This window comes from Rattus norvegicus, chromosome 13 (genome assembly GCF_036323735.1).
Source record: "Rattus norvegicus strain BN/NHsdMcwi chromosome 13, GRCr8, whole genome shotgun sequence".
Taxonomy (NCBI): Eukaryota; Metazoa; Chordata; class Mammalia; order Rodentia; family Muridae; genus Rattus; species Rattus norvegicus.
In genome coordinates this window covers 74905898-74931823 of record NC_086031.1, presented here as the reverse complement: position 1 = coordinate 74931823, position 25926 = coordinate 74905898, and the positions used below count along the sequence as shown (strand labels likewise).

The following is a 25926-nucleotide window of genomic DNA, read 5'->3' as shown; positions in this document are numbered from 1 at the left end:
AGCCTGATGGGAAAAGGCAAGGGTGGCAGTGTGTCAGTCTGCAGAGGTACCTATTGGGCTCCTGTCCCTCAGTCACACATGGAACTGCTCCTGTACCACAGATGGCCTCAGATGGGTGACCTCAGCAGATCCACAGGAAAACCATGTCATTACCATGGCTTTGCCCTTATATGGAATGGAACAGTTGCTATAGTGTGGCCTCGCTGTACAGAACAAAATGACAAACACTGGCTATTAGGGAGAATTAAGGTTGTCTTTTTCAAAAGCATGAACAGCATGGCCTTGGGAGGAACATTAGAGATGGGAGCCCGGGACTTAGTGGATAAGAAAAATGATGGAATTTTCCTATTGTTCCAGCTGTTAGTCATCCTAAGGGAAGGATAGTGGAGTCTCCCATCTTTTTAATTTACATCCTTGAAGTTCGATAGGTATTGCTATACTTTGGTATAAAAGTTCTTTTTATCTCTAGAACCAACTTAGAGGGGATTTCCAGTGGTAGTCAAATAATGATAAACAGACAGCATGGCAAAGGACAAGGGCTCTTTACTGAATTCCACACTGTAAATGCTCCCTTAGTGGCCTGATTTTTATGTGACATCTCTGACTGTGGCTTTTTGAAAGCCCAGCCAGGCTGGCTTTGATACGCTACTTCATAGTTCCTTTCTAGCAGAAGGGTGAGCCCAATGTCTCAGCCTCAGAGAGGAAGGCCACCAGGGCAGAAGAGACTCCTCCCACTCCCCCTCAAAGTGTTGAGATTTCCTTGAACTACTTAGAACATCAAAGCACTTCCTTCACAGACAAGCATTTTTAGAGGATACCTAAACTCTATTTTTGTTTAGAAAAGAAGTAGAGGTTTATTATCCTTCCTGAAGTTAGCAATGACCAGAACTGGTCACAAACTCTGCCTCATACACAGCTCTTTACAAATCATGACTTGCCCAGAGGACAGGTATTTTTGCAAGGCTCCTGGAAGCTTCTAATTTGAAGAGCTTTGCTGGTTAAAGTGACCCAGGGACAGCTAACCAACGCCCTGGCTCAATCCTCTTGTGAAGCAAAGACAGAAATGACCATAGATAATGAGAAACCTCAAGGTAGGAAAACGTCAAGATTGATCAACTCAGGGGATCAAGAATGCCATAAAGAGTTCAGGTTCTCCCATATTTCTGCCAAGACCTCCTAAAGCTGGAAGATGGCAGCCATGTTTCAGGTAACCATGACAACACTATCTAGCAAAAGAATTAAAGTCACTAAAAATAAATAAATTAGACCTTACAAAATAAAAAAAAATCTTTGTGCCCCAAAGGATGTTATCAAGGAAGTAAAAAGATAACCCAGTAAATGAGAGTGGGCATTTGTAAGTTAGTTTTCTATTCAGAGTTCAGAAGCCAGGCATGGTAGGACCCAACTCTTGAAAGGCTGAGGCAGGAATGTACTGAGTTCAAGGTCAACCTGGGCTATGTAGCAAAACCGTGAAAACAAAAGACCAAAACAAAACCCCAGAATATTTAAAGAACTTTTGTAATTCATCAATGAAGATACAAATTTAAAATGGGCAAAGGATTTAAAACATAAATCCTTTCTAAAGAACATACGTTAACATCCAGTTGCACAAGTATTGTTCAGTATTACTAATCATTACGCAACGAAAATCAAAACTACAGGATTCCACTTCACATCCACTCGAGTGTCTAAAATAACAATGAAAAAGACAGAAGATAGCAAACACTGGTGGGTTTTGTAATAATTGGAATGTTGGCGTGTTGCTAGTTGAATTATTAAATGGGGCAGCTGTTTTTGAAGACATAGAATTAATATACAGCCAGGAACAATTTTATTCCAATGTAAAAAAACCAAAATAGACAAAGTACATACCCCCACAGAACTTTATACACAAATGTTCACTTACGTTATTTGTAATGGCCCAAGTATGCATTAACTAAATAATGGGCAAACAAACTGTGGTGGTATGTAATATAATATACAGTATGTAATATGGTAAATAACATAATATAATATATTCAACCATAACAAGGTTTGAAATCTCTGTATATACTACAAGAACAAAACTTGGCCACTCCGCTAAATTAAAGAATCTAGACATAAAAGAACACGTACTTCATGGTTCATTTATATGAAGCATCCAGAATAACCAAATCTATAGATAATACAGACTAACAGTTGTGGTAGGCAATGAGAATGAGACACAATGGCTAATATGTTTGGGGTTTCTTCTGGGGTCCTGGCGTGTCCTCAGATTAGCGAATAGTAATGACCGTGCAGCTCGATGAGGGCACATTGCCTCAGCACACCTTCAAGGGTAAATGTGATAGTGTATGGATTGTACCCCAGTAAAATCATTTACGTGACTGTCGCATGGCTTTGGGGGAAACAGGACAAAAATGTCAATGGGATAGCAAACATTTTGTTTTGTAAAATTTATAAAACTATTTGTGATTGTGAATCTTACTCATTTTAGTTTATCCCTTCCTGACTCTTCGTCTTATGACTTAACCGGGTCTAGTGAATTTCAACCCAAATGATATATTTTAGAACCACAAAGGGAGCTCTTACAGAGCATCGTGCCTGGCTTCCATCCATGCCCAACTAGATTAGTCTCTGGTTTGCTACCCACAATATTGCTGTCTAACTTGGTTAAAATCTCCCGGTGAGAGGGCTGGGGAGAAAGCTCAGTTGTAAAGTGCTTGCCGTGCACGTGCTTGTAATCTTAGTGTAAGGGAAGTGGAGACAGAATGATTCATGAAGCTTGCTGGCCAGCCAGCCTGGCCAAAGAGGTGGGACCTATTGAGAAACCTTGTCTCAAAAAACAAGGTGGTTGGCTCTTGAGGAATGAGGACTTCTGGCTTCCACATACATACATACATACATACATACATACATACATACATACATGAATGAATGAACACACACATACACACACACACACACACACACACACACACACTCCTTATAGTCATTCCTGTGTGTTGACAAGACTTAGATAATTACAGAGCAGCCCAGAGTATAGACAACTCTGGGGCAAATTGTATGGGGAACCTTTAATGAACTCGTCTGTTCTTAAGTCATGTGATAATTTGTATGTGTTAAATTCTATCTGTTTAAAGTATTCATTTAAAAAATACTTATTTTCATTCATGTGTTTTGTGTGCCTGCTGTGTGTGTATGTGTGTGTGTGTTTGCACGCGTGCATGCGTGCATGTACCCACAGAAACCAGGGGCCAGAGAAGGTATAAGACCCCCTAAAGCTGGAGTTACAGGTGATTGTGAACCACACAGTGTCAAGGCAGGGATTGAACCTGTGCTCCTCTGGAAGAGCAGCAATTCTTCCTCTCCATGGAGCCATCTCTCTAGCTCTTCAAGTACACATTTTGATGAATCCTGACAGATAAACAGTTCTGTGATAATTTCTCTGGCTAATACACAGCATTTCCACACCCACTCACATTTCTGTGGTTCTTGGTGGTCATCCATTTCCGCTAATGTATTAGATATGCACTTGAGAGTGCTGGACAACATTAGAAAGCAAGTCTTGAAAATGTAGGTAAGAAAACAGAAGATAAAACTGCTATATAAAGAGTAAAAGGAAGCAAAAAAATTCATATATTGCAGTGTTGATTTTCCTAGTCTTTATTGGACATAGATGTGTATAATTCTCTCTGTGTGTATTCATTTGCAGGAAAAACATTAGTAATTATCTCTGATGTTGAGAATTATAGAAAGTATTAATTTTCTTTCTATTTTCTGCATTTCCTATTTAGACTATAGCAGTAAATTGCATTTATAATGGAATAATAATATTTAGAAAATAGCAACCACTGCCTGAGTGATACACAAAGAGCTTCTGAACAAAGCTGTCATCCCCACTGGGTTCCAGACCCCTAGCTGTAAATCCAGCTTTCTGGCCTCACATGCCTCAGGCAACCGGATTGTAGCAAGCATTATTGCCAAAAGAGATTAAAAAGAAGATATTGACTTCCAGTGAGGTGGCTATCAAAATATATTGACCTTGGAGGAGAAAATATTGATGGGAAAAGAATCAAGATCTTCCATTGCCTTGAAAAGAATAAAAAAACCTTCCACTTTGTCGAATTCCACATTCTTACAGGCAATTGCACATTTCAAGTCAAAGATTGTCCATCCTGGGAAGCACTGTTAGGAGCTCAAATTTAGGGTTTACTAGGTAGGAAACAAGGGAGAAAAAGACAATCTTGTAGGAACAGAATAAGCATAATTTACAGAACGGGAGAGAGAGTGTCTGCCAAGAAATCTTGACAATAAAGTCTGTTCAGGTTTGGCTTGGGCTCTGTTGGGTTTGGTAGCACACTAGTTAAAGGCATTCCAGGTGAGCATAGCAGCCATCTCAGGCAGACCACCTCAGCTCTCCAAGTGAGACATAGTTGATTTAGTCTCTCTCAGAGCCAGTGCACCATCTACTGTGTTTATGGTGATTTCTAAGGACAAATACAGTGGGGAGATGACTATAACTGGAATGCTTTCTTTTACATATTTCTCAAATAAAAGAAGATGATATAATAACATGTTGGTCTAGTCATCTGAACCAGAGACGTTTTTCCAGGTTCCTCTAGAATGAGCTGTTTTTTAGTACTGCTAGACAAAATGAAGAGTTGAAATTCATTTCATATTAAAGTCATCACCTAGCTGTGCGGATTGTAGTAACAGTAGTAGTTTTGTGTTGTTGTTGTTGTTGTTGTGTTGTTTGTAGTTTTGTATTGTATTGTTATTGTTTGAGACAGGACACCATGTAGCCCACCATTGTGAAATCCCCTTACTTCTGCCTTCTAATTGCTGGCGTTTCTAATATGGGCCCACAAACCTAGCTCTCGGTATTAGTTCTGATGTCATTTTTCCATTGTTACATCTCTAAAATGTAGAAATTTCAAACAATCATTGGTTTTTTCACTGTTCTATGTTTGGTAGTTGGATTAAGTTGAGCTGGGATTGTCCAGGCTGAGCTTCCTCAAATGTCTGGTGTTTCAGTTGGGATGGTCAGGAGTGCCATCTCTTTTTTCCTTTCATCCTCCAGAGCCACTGTAATCCTCAGGGAACAGCTGAACCTACAGGACCAAGAAGCACGAATCTTAGAGTTATAGTATCTAGCCTTAGCTTCAGTCTATTGGGAAAGAGACGACAACAGAGCTAATAATTATGGTTCAAGCAGTGGGTAAATAGACTCAGTCTGTGTTAGGAGGAACTGTGGAGTCCATTTTCAGCCGCTTTGAACTGAATTGCAGAGAAGACCGTGGACCTATAAGAATAAATTTGGGACAGGATTTTCCTGTGTCTAAGTTACGGACTGCTACTAGAGTGACTCCATCGCCTCCTGAAGTTGCTGCTCTTTGCAGCACATCAACAAACCCAGTTGCTACTAAGAAATGTGTTTTTTCCCTAATTTTTAGAATAGTTGTGGCTCTAAGAAACAAAATCCTAAATTCAGAAAATTCTGATATAGAAAAGCACCACAAGTCATTCATTTAGTAGCTGGGCAACATCATTAAAACCCAGATCCCTGCCATTTATTCTCTTCCTACCTCCTCTCTCCCCCTTTCTCTCCTCTCTTTAACAGGGTCTCACGAGTAAAGGCTGTCCTTGAACTCCTGGTTCTCCTTCCTTTACTTCACAACTGCAGCTGTGATTCTGAGAGTTCCTTTCATTTTCTGTTCTGTCTCCCTTGAAGTTGTTTCCTCCTTTGGGCCAGTTCTCTTTCTGGTCAGTTATAAGATGTTATATATGCCACAACTTTAGGCATTCTATACAGGTGGGAGTGTGTGTGTGTGTGTGTGTGTGTGTGTGTGTGTGTGTGTGTGTGTAATTTTCATTGAAACCTTGCCAATATATTCTCCTTAATATGTAGTTTACTCTGAATGCATTTCATGTTCTTGACTGAACTGGTTGCTAGAAACTGCTATGGAATTATCCTGGTTAGCTTGGAGGAGTAAAAAACAATTTCCTATTCTGTTTCTGCCTGTATCAAGATAGGAAGAACGACAGCCACATGTACCCATTGTCAGGAACTCTGACGTTCTCCTTCCCCATAGTGCTGAACCCTACTGTATCAAACCATGAGCCAAATAAATTTCTCTTCCTCACAGTCATCTTGTCAGGTCTTTAACCACAGCAAAGAGAACTAATACTAATGTAGAAAACTGGTGCTGAGGAATGGAGATATTTATGTGACAAACATTTAGCATGTGATTCATAGGTATTCTGAACTGTTTCATGAAAGGAATGTTAAAAAGAGTTTGGGGCTGTGGGCTTGAGAAATTCTGGGATGCAATAAGCTGAACTCAATGGAGCCAATCACGGAAGTCTGAAAGACCAGAATGCCAATAGAAATGCAAATACTAAAGACTGTGTTCATGTGGTTTCAGAGAATAGCAAGAATGCACTGGGAACTGTACTGTAGACCATTTGTGTTATAGTTGGCAAAGAATTTGGCTATGCTTTGTGTTCTGAACACATGATGGAGACTAAATTAAAAGCTAATGGACTAAGTTGTTTGGTGAGAGGAACTTTAAGACAATCTAACACCCAGGCCACGGAGTGGTTGTTGCTTGCTCTGTTTGCCATAATTTACAGTGAGATGGAGAAAGAATAGAAAATGCAACAGAAAAGTATGCAAAATATGCAGCTTAGCAAGGAAAAAAGTCCAAAGTCGGTTTAAGTTGTGAATAGCATTTATTTGGACAAGTGTCTATAATTGTTGAAGAGATTCATGCTAGGAGAACTTTGGACTTTGCCCGGGAAAATAAAAAAGGTGCCTTGAAGGCAAGACACCACCCATTGAAAGGGTTTAGAATTATCCTGATGCAAGTTCATTTGAAGGAAGGCCCCAACATGGCCTTCGAGGTGCCATGCTGGTCAAAGGCATACAAAGTACCTTGGTCCAAGGTGGCTATATAACCTGGAGTCATTCATGCAGGATTGGTTTTACAGGCATGTAAAAATGGAGGTGTTATGGGGTCTCAGAGGCTTGCACCAAGGTTTCAAAAAACTGCCTAGAGTAGGCAGTATGGCTCAGGGTTAGAGTCCTCAAATGGAACCCCTGAGTAAGGCCATATGTGATGTTTTGAAGACAAGGTCTACGTTGTATTGAAGACCTCAGAATATTGATGATGCTATAAATACGGGTACTCTTACAAGGAAAACAGGAAGCACCAAATGAAGAAACAGATTGGAGAGAAGAGGCACAGTTGATGTCACCATAAGTACCAGATCCTGGATATGGAGTTGGTGGGTATAGTGGTGTTGGCCTTCTGTGTTTCAGCCTGATCTTTCCTTGTTATTTTTCTGTTACTATCTTTTGGGATGGCAATGCTTACTCTGAACCACTGTAAGTTGGAACCATGTAAATTCTTCTTCTTCTTCTTCTTCTTCTTCTTCTTCTTCTTCTTCTTCTTCTTCTTCTTCTTCTTCTTCTTCTTTCTCCTCTTCCTCCTCCTCCTCTTTCTCCTTCTCTTTCTCCTTTTATTATTACTATTATTATTATTTTGTTTTTACAGAGGCTTGTAGGTAAAAATATTGCCTTTAGTCTTAGAAGAAACTTTGGACATTTAGCAATGTTGAAAATGGTAAGACTATGGGAACTTTTGGAATCAGACTGAATGCATTTTGTATTATGAGATGACTCTGAGTCTATAAAGGCCAGAGATGGTTTGAATACAAAATGTATCTCATAGACTTATATGCTCAACCACTGGGTCATAGTTGTTGATACTGAATTGGGAAGATATGGAACCTTGAGGAATGGATACTCCAGGTGAAGGCCTTGGAATTTTATAGCACAGACCAGCTTCCTGTTCTGTCTATGCTTTGGGTCTGACAATATATAAGAGTCCAAGCCATATGCTCCCAATAGCCCAAACTCTGCCATGCCTTGCTATTATGGACTGAAGCATTTAAATTGGTGAGCCAAAATAAATGTCTCAAGAAAAAGGAGAAGAAGAAAGGGAAGGGGAAAAGGAGGGGAAGCAGAAGGAGAAGAGGAGAAGGAGGAGGAGAGGTAGGAGCAGGAGGAGAAGAAGGAGAGCAGAAGGAGAAGGAGAAAAAGAGGGAACATGAGGTTGGTGAGGAGGAGGAGGAGGAGCAGGACCACCACCAGCAGCAAAAGATAAAACCTATTTTCTGGAGAATGGGCCCAGACTTCTCTGTAGCAGATTAAGAGGACACAAGTAGATCCTGAGATATAGTTGGGGTTTTTAGGTAGGAGTGCTAGTTCTTTCCTATAATCCCAACATTTTGGGAGACTGAGGGAATAGGATTGCCACAAGTTCAAGGGTAGTCTGGGTTACATAGTGAAAATTCCAGACCTTTTCTTTTCTTTTTTAAAATGAGATTCTCTCCGGTAATAGGAGAAGCAAGGCTATTGGGGAAATCAGCTAATAGTGTCTACCACCATGGCTTTGGTTAAACTTGTCTGAGTAATTTGCTTTGTCCTTGGGTATCTTGAGGAACAAATCTGACAAGATGGGATTATAGGTAACTTAATACATACTTTAAATAAATGCTAAAGTAGTGAAGGAAAACAGGTACTTCTTTCTCTAGGACTCATACTGAAGTGAAGAAACCTCTGTATGGACAGACTCATTTAAGAGCCTGTGGGCACAAAAGGTGTATAAATGGATTCGTTCTGAGAATGAATCCTACAATGTAAAGGGCAGTCAGGGTTAAATAAAATCAGCCCCAACCTCTGTCTTGCAGCCTTTGAGAAATCAAAGAATCCTCTGTCTTTACCTCTGTCACCAACTTCTGTGACTTCTGTCCTGGGCAGGCAAATGGACTCTGAATTCTGTCAGTGTCTTAATCATTTTGTCATCTCCTGCCCTTTAGGCAGTGCTGACCATGATGTAACCCAGTTCCTGTCTTTGGTTTATTTCTGTTCCTCGAAATAGTTGAAAAGTGTTGGCGTGTGTAGAAAACAAAGTTTGGGACAATGGAGAGAAACTTACATAAAATATAAGTGATCTAATACTGAATGAGCATTCTTGTTCTAAAAGTAATTTGACTTTTTATGTTTGCTTGTTGATTTTTTTTCAAGACATGGTTTCTCAGTGTAATCTTGGCTTTTGTTCTGGAACTTGCTCTGTAGACCAGGCTGGCCTTGAGCTCACAGAGATCTGCCTGCCTCTGCCTCCTGAGTGCTGGGATTAAAGATATACACCACCATGATCAATCATATTAAAGGTTGTTCTGATGACATCATCCCACTTAATAACTCAGTCAGAGGGATCTGCATCAACTGTCAACATGGCAACTGCTTCAGGTGGGAATCAGCAATCATTAGCAAAAGCTATGTGTGAAAGTAGAAGACATAGGTTATTTAAAGGTTTCAAAATATATAATTACAAAGGGACAAACATTCACCTTGGTGAAGCTTAGTGGAGATCACCTGAAGTAAGTGACCCAAGGTGACACTGCCAAAAGCAGGGTAGCTTGATATCAGTGCCCTCTGGTGAGAACTCCCAGCACACTGCTCAAACCACAGCCTAACTCTAGGCATGGAGAAACATTAGATAAAAGTAAACTGAGAATGTTCTGCAGAGTAACTGACCTCCACTCTCACAGCTCCACTATTACAGCTACTAAGGCTGTAGTAGACAAAGACAGAAGAAGAAGAAGAACTACTCTAGGTTGCAGAAGGATGAATGCCGTGAATTATCCTGGATTGGATCTTAGGACAAAAAATATCCAAAAACCCCAATCCAAAAACCAAAACCAACACCCCCTAAAACGCCCTACAAAACAAAACAAAACAAAACAAATAAACAAACAAAAAACCCAACCAACCAACTAAAAAACCAAACAAAAACACTTTAAAAAATATAAAGAACATTAGAAGCAGAAAAGAAGATCCAAGGGAGAAGAAAGATGTTTGGAGAACTTCCTGGCTATTTGCAATTTCACCACACTGGTCATTTTTGCGAATACCTGGTTCTAATTCTTGGGCCAGATAAGAGAACTGGTGTAGTTGTCAGTACAGAAGAGTAGGGAACATCTGGACTGAGACAGAGACCCTCAAAGAGTATTTAGTGGGGTAGACAAGAATCAAAGTGGATAATCACAGTAACAACAGCAGCTGATAGGGGAGGGATCCTCATCTTGTCCTTTGGACTTACTGTGTTTCATTTTGTTCAATCTACAAATGCGTTCAATGTTACTATTTCAGAGTAAACTAAGGCATGATGAGGTTAAGCCAGACATCATCTGCCAGTTGTGGACACAAGCTTCAGACTCTGGCCCTGGGCTCACCTCTAAACTGAAACCCAGGGGGAATCCCGAGTGACCCCTATAGACTTAACACACTCCACTCACGTCTAGCTACACACTTTTATGACCAATTTTAGAGATCATGTAGCTAAAGGATATATTATTAATATCCAGCAGCTTGACCTGTGCTGTGTGAGTCAAAAGGGAAAACTTGCCGACTTTTTTTTTTTTAGATTTTGGAGGTCACTTTTGCTAGCTCAAATCAGTAGAAACTAGTGATCCCTCCCTGTGGTCATGTGCAAAGTATAAGACCCTTTGATGTCTGCTTTTCGCTCTAGCTTACAACATCATTTTTCTGAACATGTGTCTCGTGAAGAGCAAGGATGTTTGGTTATGCATTTGTTGACCCCTGACTACCTCACTTTTTCTGACCTGGAACCAACCACCTTGCCCACGCCTCTTGACTACCCAGCTTCTTTACCTCCTCACTGGCGCTGAATCCCATTTGAGGTATTCGGTAGGATTGAGGCTTCCCTTCTCATCTTCATCCTTAACTGTTGCATCATTTTCTCGTTGCTATGACAGAGTGCCTGAGAAATGGAACTGAGAGGAGGATGGGTTTGTTTCGGCTCACAGCAGTACAGCCCAGCATGGCAGGAGAGACACGGCAGCAGGAGCGTGTGGAGCGGTCATGTGCGATCTGTGATCAGGAAACAGAGAGACAAATGCTCCTGTTGCTCATTCGATCTGGGACCCAAGGCCATGGGACGGAAACGCTCACATTCAGGATGGGTCTTTCCTTTTCGGTTAAGCCTCTCTGGAAATATTCTCACAGATACACGCAGCAGCTCATCTCCAAGCTCTTCTAAACCCCGTCGAGATTAAGCATCAGGACTGACTTTTGCATCAGCCCGTTCTCTTTTGAAACACTCCTGGTTTTAGTATAGAGCCCTGACGGATGAGCGGAATGGGCCCAGTTCACTTACAAAACTGAAGGTAACTTTGTGAACCTTCTTTTGTCCTCATCCTTCAGCATTCTGTGATGGCAGAGTCAAACACTGAAAAGCCTGGGTTCTCCGTTGTGTTGTGGGTCCTTGGGCAGGGCAGGAGAGATCTGGCAGGGAGGATGAAGCAGGTTAGCCTGTGACCTACTGGAGCACCATGGGAAGGATGGAATTCTGAGTGTCTGATGGCAAGAGAAAACTGTGGCTCAGAAGGGCGCTCAGCGCTTGCCTTCCCTGGTTAGAGTTCCTGTGTAGCCAGTGTGTGGGAGGGACTGGGGAGCTGTATGGCAGAGTGGGCCACATAGCACTAGGTTGCTCTTCGTGTCCTCAACCCTCTTCAGAGCCCTGCTTCTCACAGGTGTGAGGTGATGGAGAAGGAGGTAGGGGGTGGGTAAAAGCAGGAATTCCCTTGGGAGCCTCTGCTGACTTCTTTCTTATTTTAAGAGCAATAGGCAGCAAGTTCCAGAATGTCTGAAACACGGAAAAGAGACTTAATAAATATACTTTCAAACCCTAGACTCAGCTCCTGGCCAGGAGACACGCAAACGTTTTAATTTCCTTGTCCTGCATTTACTTAAATGGAAACAGCCCCTGGTATTTTTAGCTGCTGTGTAATCAAAGTAAGAAGGAAAGGGGAATGTATATTTTTTTCCTTCTCCTAGTTAGAATGAGAGAATGAGTTGCTCAATCTTCAACAGAGTCCAGGAAAGGAGGAAAATCCCGGAGTCCCATTGATTGGCTCCTCCTCTGCCATAGCCTTGATTTAAACCCAGGGAGGGAAGAAGAGGGAGAAGAAAGTGAGGGACAGACCAGCATTGAAGTCTACAGTACCAGGACCAGCTCACCGGAGGCAGGAGGGTTGGGAGTGGTTCTCGACAGCCTCCCAGGTAAGAGTGCCAGCTCCTAAGGCTTTATCACTGATTGGGAGGGAGATGGCCACTGTGGGGAAGATTGTAGGCTGAAGTGCACTGTTGGAAATCTAGGCAAGGTAATACAGATGAAGTTCAAACTGTCTCCCAGGTCCTGTGAACCATGTCCTCATCTGGTCTTAGACTCTGCCTTCCCAAGCCAGGAGGCACCATCCCTTTACCTGCCAAGCACAGTGTGCAGGGCACCAGGTTCTACATGAAGCAGTGCCTTTTAGAGGAAGTGCTTTCTTTAATTCCATTTGTGCTCCTTCTTACAAAGACCTCTTCTCTCGGTGTAATTTCTTATGCGTGATAGCTAGTTCTCTTAAAACAGAGCTTTCATTTTGGAGGTGTTTAGTAAACTATATCTAACCTTTCTGTCTTTGAGATTTTTTTTTTGAAGATGATGCTTGCAGACTCGCCGGAGGGGTTCATTGGACTGTATGTGTATTAATCGTTACTGTAAGAGGAGACTTTCTTTCCCCCCACTTCTCATTTTCAATCACTTCAAGAGTGATGTGGGAGACTGGTTTTTGAAGATATGACTATTTATAATTTTGTAGGGTGGGAGAGGGCTGGGTGAAGAGGGAGGAGGGAGACAGGGTTTCATCCCTTAGGACCAGATTAGCTTATGTAAGCATTGACAGAATCATAACTTCAACATAAACATAATGGATTATCCACATCTGCGCAGGTGAGCCACAGCTCTGCCCTGTTGCAGACTCAGGGTGACGGTGTCAAGAGGAGGTAGCCAGCATCAACAGCAGGGACCGTTCCCTCAGAAACAAAGGAGAAAAAGGGGCTTCACTTTTATGCTATTCTGAATTCTTTTAATGTCTCCATGCACGTTGATTCCCAAAGCAAGGAAACTAGGGCAGATGATTTCCATCCCATCTTGTGGCTTCTGGCTTTCATTCTGGTGCCGTGCTGTGGTTTGATGTGTAGGGTAGACCAGCTCCTTTCTGCGATGATGCCTGAGGAAATTATACCCAGGCCCATGGAAACTCTGCCCCTTCCAGAGCCCTGGCTCCCATAGGATCTGGCTGCAGACATGAGGTCATGTTTAGGATCTCTTGGAGCATTCAGAACCACCAGTCTGCAAGCTGATGCTGTTGTGATAGCAGGTCTGGTTCCTGATGGTCAGCAGCTCGGCCTGGCTCCACCACAGACAACTCACACAGATGCCAACCAGCTGCTATCTAAATGTAAGCATAGCCAATGTGGGCAGAACAGTGCAAATTCCTGGAAATTAGCATTGGCTCTACGGCTTGACAGAAGGCTGGAACTCGAAAGTTGTTTCAGTCTGTGGAAAACCACATTAAACTAAAGAAAGGAATTGTAACTTTTCATTGTGAATCTCTCCTCACTTGAATTCACCCGAAGCAAGTTGCCCATCATGGCTATGGAGAATAGGAATAATTGTAGATCAGCTAACACTTAATCGCTTTGGGGACTTGGTTGGTAAAAGAAGGTCCCCAGATTTAGATTTCATGTCTATTTTATCTTCCTATTGTGAATGAGCCTGGTCCATGGAGGCTAACAAAAAACCTTTCTGTGAGAAATTAATTCATTCCCACGGGGATAAATGATCGTTTTTGCCTATTGTTCACAGACGTCTTTTAAAGCTCTTGACATAGAGACTGGTTTATGAGGAGTGTTTAGAAAATGGTAGCTACTACTGTCATCATTCACTGGACCCTTTGCAAAAGGCAGATTAAGATTTAGTCGATAAAAGAGAATGAGCCTGTCGAAGCTCCTGAAAAAGTGGTTGAGCTCCAGGGCTGAACTGGGTGCTTCATTCATTGTCTTTTTTGGTGGGTAGGCAACATATGTAGACAGAGGGGTTGTTGCATAAGGTGTGAGAACTCTTACAAACTCTTCCTCGGGACTCATTAGATGGACCCAGAGAACCAGGAGCACGGGAGCACACAGCCTGGGATGTGCTATTGTATAGAGTCACATCTTCATCCTTGACCTGTCTCTCATCCTGTATGGAATGCCTGTCCAGAGTCAGAGCGGAGGATGTTTGTTTGCATTGGGCTTAACTGGAGGCTGACCTAGCAGAATCCGGGCTGCCTCACATACTAGATTCTCTTGCAAACTGAAGAATGGGAAATGGGGGCATTGGTGGTCTGAGGTCTCACATCCAGGATGGGTTATGCCCCATGAGTTGTTCAGCTCTCTGAGAACTTATTTTCTAGACCAAGTACTCTAGTCACAAGACTCAGAACCACTCAGGGGTCAGGCTATAGACTGCTGGCAAACTGTGTTCAAGAAGAGTAAAGGAAGGAGTGAAGGTTGCCAATGACATTTATGACATCAGGACACCCTTAGCCACCTACTCCTTCATTTTTCTTCATTGTTCAATAAGGTCTACCCTATTATTTGGGCGAGAGAATATCTTCTTAGTGACTCTATTGGAAATCCACTGTAATACAGCTTTTCTAAGATCCAAAGCAGTACACTCATTTGCTTGTGGTTAACCGTTAGGCAGGATGAGGTCATGAAGGAACAGGGAAAGGTCTGAATTTAAGTACAAAGCTCTTAGCCAGTGGCTAGAAGCTGGCAACTACTCTATTTGATGTAAGTAGTATTTTTTTCCTGAGTCAGTGTGTGTCTTTCTTTGAAGAGAATGAGGTGACACAAAGGCCATACAGGCCTAATGAGAAGTCCTTGGGAACTGAGAAACATTCTCTCTTACTATGCCCTAATGGGTAGAGGTCTTGATATTCTCTGCTGTTTCCTGCCTCGTGGTAGGAAGTGGTAGGACCTTAGCTCCCTGTGAGGAAAACACAATTCATCTTCCCAAGTATCAGTTTGCCCTGGCCAAAGGCCAAGCAAGTCCAGGCTTCCGTTCCTGATTTATTAATGTTTTGTTGAATACCTGGTATGCCTTGGCTTTCCTTTCCTTTCAGAACCTCTCTCTTGAAGGAAATATAGCAGGAGAGAGGATATTTGGTGTTTTTCTTTCCACATCTACACTTTATACTGCAGAAAGACAGAGAATCCAGATGTGAGGAGTGGAATGGACCTGGTGTGTGATCCCAGCTCTGCTGCTTAACTAGTTGAATGCTCTGACCAAATTATTTACCATTTTGAGTACTTATGATCAACAATATTGTTGGTCGACAGTCATCATTTTGAGGATTAATTCAAGCTAATGGTTTTTTTTTTTTATTAACTTGAGTATTTCTTATATACATTTCAAGTGTTATTTTCCGGGCAAACATCCCCCTCCCCCCTCCCTTTCCTTATGGGTGTTCCCCTCCCAACCCTCCCCCCATTGCCGCCCTCCCCCCATAGTCTAGTTCACTGGGGGTTCAGTCTTAGCAGGACCCAGGGCTTCCCCTTCCACTGGTGCTCTTACTAGGATATTCATTGCTACCTATGGGGTCAGAGTCCAGGGTCAGTCCATGTATAGTCTTTAGGTAGTGGCTTAGTCCCTGGAAGCTCTGGTTGCTTGACATTGTTGTACTTTTGGGGTCTCGAGCCCCTTCAAGCTCTTCCAGTTCTTTCTCTGATTCCTTCAACGGGGGCCTATTCTCAGTTCAGTGGTTTGCTGCTGGCATTCGCCTCTGTATTTGCTGTATTCTGGCTGTGTCTCTCAGGAGCGATCTACATCCGGTTCCTGTAGGCCTGCACTTCTTTGCTTCGTCCATCTTCTCTAATTGGGTGGCTGTATATGTATGGGTCATATGTGGGGCAGGCTCTGAATGGGTGTTCCTTCAGTCTCTGTTTTAATCTTTGCCTCTCCCTTCCCTGCCAAGGGTATTCTTTTTCCTCATTTGAAGAAGGAGTGAAGCATTCACATTTTGATCATCCGTCTTGAGTTTCGTTTGTTCTAGGGATCTAGGGTAATTCAAGCATTTGGGCTAATAGCCACTTATCAATGAGTGCATACCATGTATGTCTTTCTGTGAATGGGTTCAAGCTAATGGTTTTTAATTGTTTGGCCCAGTACCTACTATCTGATAATCATACACCAATCTATTGTCCCTTATTATGTAACTCACAAACTACTTGGCCAAAGCTATGCTATGTGGCTAAGAAAACAGGAGGGACTTGTGTCATCCTAACCATTGCCATCCACGAGCTGATAGGCATTCTGGGCTGGGAACAGACTTGGCTAGAAATTAAAGCCACAGGAGTGGCGCAGCTACTGATAATAAAGAGCATAGTTCTGTGATGCTAGTGTACCTCAGTATACAGTAGATCCACGGGACCATGCATCTAGGTCATGCTGAGAACTAAATCCCGAGCAAAGTGTTTCTCGTGGTGGCCACAGTGGCAGCATTTACTCCTGTCACTGTCTCAGTCCTCCTCACCGCTTAGTGCTCCTCCTGGGATGATGCTTAGCATCAGTGAGACAGTAGTTCCTGGGGGACCCCTGGTTTCCATGGTTGCCTGTGTATAAATGCCCTTTGTCTCATGAATTCCTCCACCCACACCCCCCTCCATCAGGAGCTACGTCACAAAGAATCATCTTTATTCAGTAATGTATCATCTGTTGGTTTTCTTGGTGAAATATGGTGTGTCCCCTCCCGCCCCACAGAGAACCGTCTGTGGTGTGCCATGCATATTAATTCGGAGGATGAAGTCATACCTCCCTCACGCTGTTCAGCAAGGAGAGGCTCTCTCCTGCCACGTGTTGGAGCCAGAGCCAGCAGCTTCCCTTCTCGCTCACACTTCACAGCGCTAGATTGAGGATTTCCCCTGCTCGTCTTCTTTCGAGCAATCACTCTGCCCAGGAAAATCTGAGCTCAACATGTGCAATCGGAGAGGCCGTGATTAGCGAGGACATCTTGTTACAATTCAGGACAGGCAACACACAGGGCTCCTGCAGGGGCTTCTGGGCCTTCTCGTATTCCATGCTTCAAAAACAAACAATGTAAGACAGGGTTTTGGACAGCCTTGCTGTGGTTTATGGCAGGAGTTCCCCATTTTTTTTTTCATTTGTTAGGAACTTCTTCAGGAAAAAAAAAGAAAGAAAGAAAGGAAAAGAAAAAACCCAAACCATCTGCACTCCATTTAGGGCTCAGGAGGTGTGAGCACGCAGAGGGTGGCGCTGGATGGTAGGAGTGAGCAGAGAGGTTGACTGTGTTGGCTCTATTTTTGCCCGGAGGCAAAGTAGGTGCTCGAGCACCTACTGTCATTCTTCCCACAGTAGGTGCTCGAGCGGGCACAGCAGGTCCTAGACGTGAAGGTTCCATTGCTCGCCAGGTCCAGACCTGTGGCCTTGCACTTGGTAGTCAAGTAATCAGCAGCAAGTTGTTGTGGCCGCCGCCGCTCCTCCACTCCCAGCTTCAGAGTCAGGTGGACGATTTGTGTTTGGTTGCTTTATCACTGGGATAAACTTCTGAATGAATCTCTATTCTGTATTTCTATTCAGCACCTACCCCTCCAACTCATTTTGCTGGCTCTCCTGATTCCACCTTCTCACAGAGGTCTCAAGCAGAGACCCAGGCTTTCCTATTAAATCACTGTCATGAATTCAAATCCTTTTCTTGACAGAATCACTAAGTACTCAAGTGCACAGCCTTTCTTCTCCCCTGGCTCAGGTTGCCAGGATCCACATAGTGTGGATGTCTGTCATGGGTTTATGTGTACCTGGATGTTGTCCTTTCTCTTCTCTCAACTTGTACAACTGTTCTGGCTTTTTCAAGTTGCTTTCTGAGGCACAGCGTAATATGGGAAAAAGGACACCCCTCCACCAAGGCCCTATTATTAAATTGCCCTTGGCTAGTCAGGTAAGTCAGGTACCCATCTCTTTGCTTGCCACTCAATTCCATTCATCCTGGCCTCCCTAACTTTCCAAATGTTCTATAGACGCATACATGCTTGCCGCCAACTCATTAATGGATTCCCGACAGAAAGAGATGTCCCCTGACCATTCCATTTCATCTGGAGATGGTCCCAGTGCCTGAAATATAAAAAGAGCTTAGAAGAAAAGGACTAGTTTCACTGCTACTAATAACACATGCCTCAAACGACAGGCGGAGTAAGGACCAAGTAGCACACAGGGGTCCTATGAAGACTCCTCTCTTGCAACACAACTAAATGAATACAGAATCCCCAACACACTGAATAGCTAAGGTTTAAGGGTATGCATGTGCTTCTTGCCCCATCAGATCATTACACCCCGTACACATGTGTTGAATTACCACACTGTGCCCCACAAAGCAGTACAGATATGACAACAAAAGAGCACCAGCTTGGCGACATTCTGGCCAGTTGTGTGCGGTGACACATGCCTTCAGTACATCTGATCAAACGAGGACAGCACATGGGGGAGGCGTTTGCATCAGCACTGCATGTGGATGTAGACCAAGCACATGAGCACACTCCGGCCCCAGGGGTGAGAGAGGCAACAGAGAGCGCTTGAAGATAAGGTGATCTCCTTAGAAATTCTTGTTCTCCTGGGGGTTCGTACGCATGAATATTGAGCAGGAACTGAGCTGTCTCTGCACTTCCTGGCTCTGGCACTCAGGGCATCTTTCTCAACCCCTCCTTACTTGTGCACAAGAGCATGGTGGGATGGCGAGCAAGGATCTGAAAGTCAGATCGCTCAGCTTCAAATCCTCTCCCTGGGTTGGGGGTGTATGTGGCTTTAGTGGTAGAAACTTAGTGATAATAAGCAAGAGACCTGCTTCTAAGCATGGAGGGGGAAAGTGCAACACTCTTGGCTGTGTGCCTGTAAGTGTGCCTCAGTTTCCCTGTCTTTAAGTAGAGGTTAAAAACATCAGTATAGTTCGGCATGAGGGCACTGGCCTAGCACACGCAAGGTCAAGTTCAATTCTAAGACTCGTAATGGGGCTAAAAATGGAGCTAAAAATGTTGTGATGACCGAACCAGTTAGGGGATGTGAATGCTCAGGATAGTTCCTGTCTCAGAGCGAGCATTCTATGTGCAGCTATTTCTGACAATCTGAGACGTGATTGGTATTCAGGCACCTATAAACACCAGGGCCTAGGGAGACGGAAGGCTGACTTTGGTGAATGTGACTAGGAGTCCTTGCTGATACGTGAACAGGGTGTGGATTCTTAGAATCTGTTAAAAAAAAAAAAAAGAAAAAGTCAGTTCCTTTCAGCCAGCCCTCATAGGTTTCTTTGTGTTCTTTCTCTGGATCTAGGCCTCCTGGAGTGTCTGATCCCTTTCTCCAAGAATGGGTCTGTGGGGGATGCTTGCCTTCCCCCTGGGATTCCTGCTTGCTTCTGCGCTCCTGGTGGCTTCAGCCCCAGCCAACCCAGAGACTCCTGGCTGCAGCCACAAAGACCAACAGGTCACCGTTAGCCACACCTACAAGATTGATGTGCCCAAGTCTGCTCTGGTTCAAGTAGAGACGGACCCACAGTCACTCAGTGATGATGGGACATCACTCTTGGTTCCTGGGGAGGATGGGGAGGAGCAGAACATTATCTTCAGGCACAACATCCGTCTTCAGACACCGCAGAAGAACTGTGAGTTGGCCGACAGTGTCCAGGACCTGCTAGCCCGGGTGAAAAAGCTGGAGGAGGAGATGGCAGAGCTGAAGGAGCAGTGTAGTACCAGCCGCTGCTGCCAGGGAGCTGCCGGTGAGACTACGTTTGGTATTCAGTCTACAAACAGTGTGGGTGCTATGTGCTGAGTCCTCCGCTAGCCTCATGGGTGCTGTGAAATCTTGATGCCTGTTCCTTTCACACTTGGCTTTTTTCAAGGTACAGGCGATACCCCTCCTGTTTATTCTTTGATACAGCTTGAGGGGTATCTGGAAGCCTGGGCGGGAGGGTTCAGCAGGTTGGTCTCCCGGATTAATGACCCCCGATGGGAACGATCCCAGGGGCTGTTCTGCTCATAGGCTAAATCGCTATTGAGGAGAGAAGTGAAGGTACAGAAAGGAAGCCCAATTCAACGTTGAGGAATTCTCTAAGTTTCTTCCTGTCCAACAAGGCTGTTTTTATCAGCTAGCACAGTTCTGTGAACTAGAGAAGGTGTATATTAGAGTCCTGGTCCATAGTAAATATTCAGAAAACTGTAAATGTTGTATTAGTAATAAAGTACAAAGAACGACCTCCCCCCGCTCCCGACCCCCAGCTCTGTCACTTAAGAATATGTCTGCCCAAATAACAATGAGTGGTGCTTTTTATTGTTTTGGTTAGGTGTACCCCTAGATGCCAGGTATAAAACTAGGGACCAGGGACACACCATTCTGAAGAGGACTCCCCTCCCCCGCCCCAACCCCTTGCCAGTAGTACCGCTTTGGATGCTTCCCTAGGAAAGGAAGGTGGCATTCCAAGAGGCAGAAGGCACTGCATTGGCTGGCCTGACCTCCACCTTCCCCTAGCTGTGTAAGAGAGCCCTGCCTGGCCATATGCTCTAGCTCACCCATCACTGAGCCTCAGAAACCCTGCAGTTTCTGTAGACGCTGTTCACAACCAGCGGTGCTGGGTCCAGCTCCATTCACCAGGATAAGATAAAGTCCCACCGTCTCTCTTCCTGGAGCACTGCCCCTTGAGGCTAGAGCCCAAACCAATGAGGATGGTTTAAAGTCCCTTTATGGAAAAAACGCTAGTCACCACCATTCACAGCAGAAGGAACCCTCTTTTAGGCAAACAAAAGAGAAGCTGAGATTTGGCTCAAGTAGAAAACGTTTTCCTCACAGAGACCCCAAAAGATTAAGAAAATGTCAGCCATCTTTGACTAGTCTCCAAGGAAGGAGATGTTTGCTCCTCACCCATGTCTTCTTTTCCTGGCAGATCTGAGCCGTCACTGCAGTGGGCATGGGACCTTCTTCGCTGAGACCTGCAGCTGCCACTGTGACCAGGGCTGGGAGGGCGCTGACTGTGAGCAGCCCACCTGTCCTGGGGCTTGCAGCGGCCACGGGCGGTGCGTGGATGGGCAATGCGTGTGTGATCAGCCCTATGTGGGGGTCGACTGCGCCTACGCCGCCTGTCCCCAGGACTGCAGTGGGCATGGCGTGTGTGTGCGGGGTGTCTGCCAGTGCCACAAGGACTTCACAGCTGAGGACTGCAGCGAGCAGCGCTGTCCTGGCGACTGTAGTGGCAACGGCTTCTGTGACACTGGCGAGTGTTACTGCGAGATGGGCTTTACTGGCCCCGACTGTTCCCAGGGTGAGAGCCAAGATGCAATTTGAGGGCCACCTTCCTACCATCTGTTGTCTTAGTTGCACCAACTCTACTACACAGTGTTTTACTCTGGAGTCTTGCCCTTTAACTTAAATAATGATCCAATTGGAGGACCTAACAATAGAGCTGGGGAAGGGGACCATAGGTCTCACCCACCCCTACTTAAGGAACTGTACAATTGATGGCTGCTGGGTGTGGCTTCTGGTAGGTTGCCCACACTTCAGTGGGCAGACCGCACACCCAAGTGCAAGCAGGAGGCACTAAGAAAAGGAAAGAAAGGGAGGGTGGGAAGAGAAGAGGGAGAGAAGTACAAGAAGCTGAGAAAGAATGTGTTGAGGGGAGGAAGTGAAGGGTAGATATGATACACTGTATCCTTGTATGAAATTTCCACAAAAATTAAACAAAAGACATAAAAGAATAAAGCCCTGGGCCTACTGCCAGAGCTTGGCACCTAGAGGTTCCTGGGAGTGTTCTGAGAATATGCGTTTGTACAGATTCCCTAGGGGCTACTTCTGGTGGTGGTGGTGGTGGTGGTGGTGGTGGTGGTGGTGGTGGTAGTGGTGGTGGTGGTGGTGGTGGTGGTGGTGGTAGTGGTGGTGGTAGTGGTGGTGGTGGTGCTGGTGCTGGTACCAGTGGTGGTGGTGGTCCTGATTCTGGTAGAATGCACATGTTCGGTATCAGGGTAAGAAGACAGTAATTTCCAGGGGAGCGGTGTCAGGAATGGTGTGATACTTGATCTGTATCCTGCAGGCCCACCACCATAGCGTTAAGGGCATAGTAGGTGCTAGAGAATATCCATTTGGCTACCAAGTCTCACCCTCTCCACTCCCACCTCCTGCTCCTCTTCTGCTCACAGTGGTGGCTCCTCAGGGCCTGCAGTTGCTCAAGAGCACCGAGAACTCCCTGCTGGTGAGCTGGGAGCCCTCCAGTGAGGTGGACCACTACCTGCTTAGCTACTACCCCTTGGGGAAGGAGCAAGCTACAAAACAGGTCCGGGTGCCCAAGGAGCAACACACCTACGACATCACTGGTTTGCTGCCTGGCACCAAGTACATAGTCACCCTGCGTAACGTGAAGAAGGACATTTCCAGCAGCCCTCAGCATCTCCTTGCCACCACAGGTGAGGAACGTCCAGGTACAGGCTGTCTGCTACATCCCTGCAGGGAGAGTGAAGATCAGTGGCAGGAACTCGCTCCTGCATCTGTTACTGGTTCCTTCCGGCTGAACCCAAGGTGAAGGGCTTGGCAGAGTTAATTCACAGAGTCCCAAAACCTTGGATACAGAGAAGGGTGGAGTATGCAGGAGACTGGCTAGACTGGCTTGGGTGGGTGGTGGGGCAGTCTCTGCTGTATCGTTAGACAACACCAGACTGATAGGAAGAATAAACGCCACTGCTTACGTCACTAATTCGACAGGTTCGTGTCTCTGTGAACATCCAGGAAATTAAAAGAGTAGAGAGGAGTTTATGATTTGCATCAAATAAGGAAAGTCCTGGGAAATCTCTTGAGACAGTGTTCTTCTCCAAACAAAGAAACAGAGGTGGGGTGGGGTGAGGTGGGGACTTCTATTTAGAAATGTATACAATTGTTCCATCGTTTGTGGTGACACAAACATTCCTGAGCATGCAAAACAAAAAACAAAGGCTAGGGACTTGAGAGTTCTTAGAAACCATGTTAAAAATGGTTTATACGTAAGCAATTATAATCCTAACGCTAGAGAGGAGGGGCCAGGAGGATTGCTGGTCAGCCAGCCCACTCAGTGAGCTCCAGACCCTGTCTCTAAAACCAAGGTAGACAGCTCTTGAGAAGGAACCCCTGCAGCTTTCCTCTGTCCTCCACACCACTGTATAATTGCATCAACATATGTGCACGCACGCGCACACACACACACACACACACACACACACATGAAAACACACACACATACACACACTCACTATGAACACACACACCATGAAAACACACACACTATGAACATACACACTATGAGCACACATTATGAACACACACACACCATGAACACACACAGTGGTTAATATAAACACTTCTGTGTAAAGAATATGGAACTATAGTGGAAATAATGACTCAGAGTGACAGGACCACTCTGACTGGTTCCTTGTTAGTTGCTTTAAAGGACTTTTGCTGCAAATCCACCACACCAGCACCAGCACCAGCTGTAGTAGCACATGTCTGTAATCTCAGCCCTTAGGAGAAAGATACAGAAGGGTCACAGGTTCTAGGCCAGTGTGAGCTACCCTGTGAGACCCTGTCAGTATATTAAGTCATTTTAAAAGGTGACTTTTCCCCTCTCGGTGTGGGGAGGAACTACACTATGTAGCTACCTAGCAGCTGACACTCCAGAAATCTAGTTTTTCATGAATATTCATTCTTAAAGCAGTTTTGACTTTTGAGAGTTTGGATCAGTCTAGTTGTCTGAGTGGCTGATTCCTTACATTACCCAACACTGTTCACTGAGCACCCACCAGGTGCTGTTCTAGGTGCTGATAAATATGGACTCTTACCCTAGCTAAGTCCCGGGGGAAAGATCCAGATTGGTTGAATGTTGGCTTGTAGCCGTCCTTGTGGAAACAGAAGGCTGCCTTTCCTGTTGTGGTGGTAGGAATATGGTGAACTAGAGTAGATCAGTGTTGGAAGGGCTTTGAAAGGTGTGGCAGTTTTAGGGCAGGCCTTTGTTAGCAATCACTGGAAACACCCTTGTAGTTGAACAAGTTGGATTTTGTTGTTCATTTTAGAAAATATACATGATGGGGGAACTCCAGGGATGTCTCAGTGAGAATGGAAGGAAGGACTGGTTCTGGAATATGGGCTTCAACTAGATGATCTGAGGGAACAGGGATTTGCTTTGATAGGGATATTGTCAAGAAGTGTGTGGCAGGGGAGAAAGGAGTAACTGTGGTTGGGCATCTTAGGGACTCTTCTTTAGAAAGAGGGCTCACTAGAAGCAGCCATTTCTGTGGTTGGAAAGAAGTAGCCGCCTTGCCTGTTAGTCAGGAGAGGGGACATTTTGTCATTTCTGTGGACAACAGTCTTGCTTTTGTCTGTGTTCAGACATGGTTATAGAATGGCTTTGTTTTTGTCTCAGTCTTGCATGTTTGCAGAGTGTCCTTGGCTAACGCTGGTGCTCTGTGGACTGGCTTCTGAGCACAGGAGAATACTAAGTATAGCTATGAGAGCCAGACCAGCTTCGGAGCAGTAGGGGCTGCTTTTGTCTGTAGCTACATCTGCTACAGGCAGGCTGGTGTTGACACTTCTAGGAAAGGGCAGGAAAAGCTGGTGTTGACACCTCTAGGAAAGGGCAGGAACATCTGCTCAGTTCGAAAGCCCCAGCAACTCTTCTTAGAGTCTTCCTCTGAGGATTTGTAAAATCGCACTACTGTGAAGTTCGTCTTTCTGTCTAAACTGATTCAAGTTCATATCTGTCTTCCCTGCACCTCAGGGAGCTTTAGACCTAATAATACTCCCATCTTGGACATTCTCCTTACTTCCTTGTTTTTTTTAAATTTGTGAATATTTCCCAATTCTCTTAAGTCATGTAGGACCTCTTCCACAATCCCGAAGTCACCTTCATTACTTTCCTCTTGGTCTTTCACTTGGGGATTCTCTCTTTGAAAGAAGTCTCAAAACTTGGGCATAGCAGGTAGGAGCTGCAGGGGAGAAGAAAGACTCTGAGAGGTTCTTGTCTATACAAGAGAGAGTCAGAAATATTCAGAACAGAGGGACCTTGGGATAACTGGGTTCACACTCTGCCTAGTATAAAAGTTCATTGTCATACAACCTTGAAAGTTCTCTTCCTTCTTTCCTTCCTCCTTCCTTCCTTCTTTCTTTCTTTCTTTCTTTCTTTCTTTCTTTCTTTCTTTCTTTCCTCCCTCCCTCCCTCTCCCCTCTCCTTCCTTCCTCCCTTCCTCCCTTCCTTCCTTCCTTCCTTCCTTCCTCCCTTCCTTCCTTCCTTCCTCCCTTCCTTCCTCCCTTCCTTCTTCCCTCCCTCCCTCTCCCCTCTTCTTTCTTTCTTTCTTTCTTTCTTTCTTTCTTTCTTTCTTTCTTTCCTCCCTCCCTCCCTCCCTCTCCCCTCTCTCTCCTTCCTTCCTTTCTTTCTTCCTTCCTTTCCTTCCTTCCTTCCTCCCTTTCTTTCTTTCTTTCTTTCTTTCTTTCTTTCTTTCTTTCTCTCTTTCTTTCTTTTTTCTTCCCTTCCTTCCTTTCTTTCCTTTCTTCTGTTTTCTCCCTCCCTCTTCCCTGCCCTTTCTTTGTTTCTTTTCTCTCTCTCTCTTTCTTTCATTCTTTCTTTCTTTTCTGTCTCATACTTTAAGAGCAAGCTCTATCAGCCTGGGATACAGTGATTGCAATTCTAAGTGTTCACAAAAACCCTCAGTTGACCCCTTCCAAAGATTTTCCCCTTAGGGTGACATTCATTTAAGTTAAAATTTTAGGGTTATTTTTCCATTTGGCAGGACAAATGTTTAGATCTATGTGCTTTACTGTGAACAAAGGCATAGGATGAGTGTCGTTAACGGGATAGGGCAGCATGAATACACTGGGGACCTTGTGAAAGCATTATAATTTGATAGAAGGTTTGAGGAAGATGAAGAGAAGGAACCAAGTTAAAAATCCTTTTGTTTTGGGTTGTTATGCATAG

The 25926-nt window shown here is 44.5% G+C and overlaps 1 protein-coding gene and 1 long non-coding RNA gene across 2 annotated transcripts in view; one reads left to right on the top strand and one right to left on the bottom strand.

The window, feature by feature from the left end:
• Positions 1–3634: 3634 nt before the first annotated feature.
• Positions 3635–16623, bottom strand: LOC120096295 (uncharacterized). Its single transcript, XR_005492571.2, has 4 exons — positions 16352–16623; positions 11229–11356; positions 10724–10942; positions 3635–5093 (listed from the first exon to the last, which is right to left on the bottom strand). It is a non-coding gene; the product is annotated as an uncharacterized LOC120096295 (long non-coding RNA).
• Tnn (tenascin N) overlaps positions 12035–25926 on the top strand; it is a 67204-nt gene continuing 53312 nt past the window's right edge. The window contains exons 1-4 of the mRNA NM_001107189.2: positions 12035–12133; positions 19284–19725; positions 20887–21261; positions 22133–22396. Of these exons, the coding sequence (NP_001100659.2) occupies positions 19317–19725; positions 20887–21261; positions 22133–22396 (1048 nt within the window). The 5' untranslated portion in view covers positions 12035–12133; positions 19284–19316. The remainder of the gene's footprint in view (positions 12134–19283; positions 19726–20886; positions 21262–22132; positions 22397–25926) is intronic.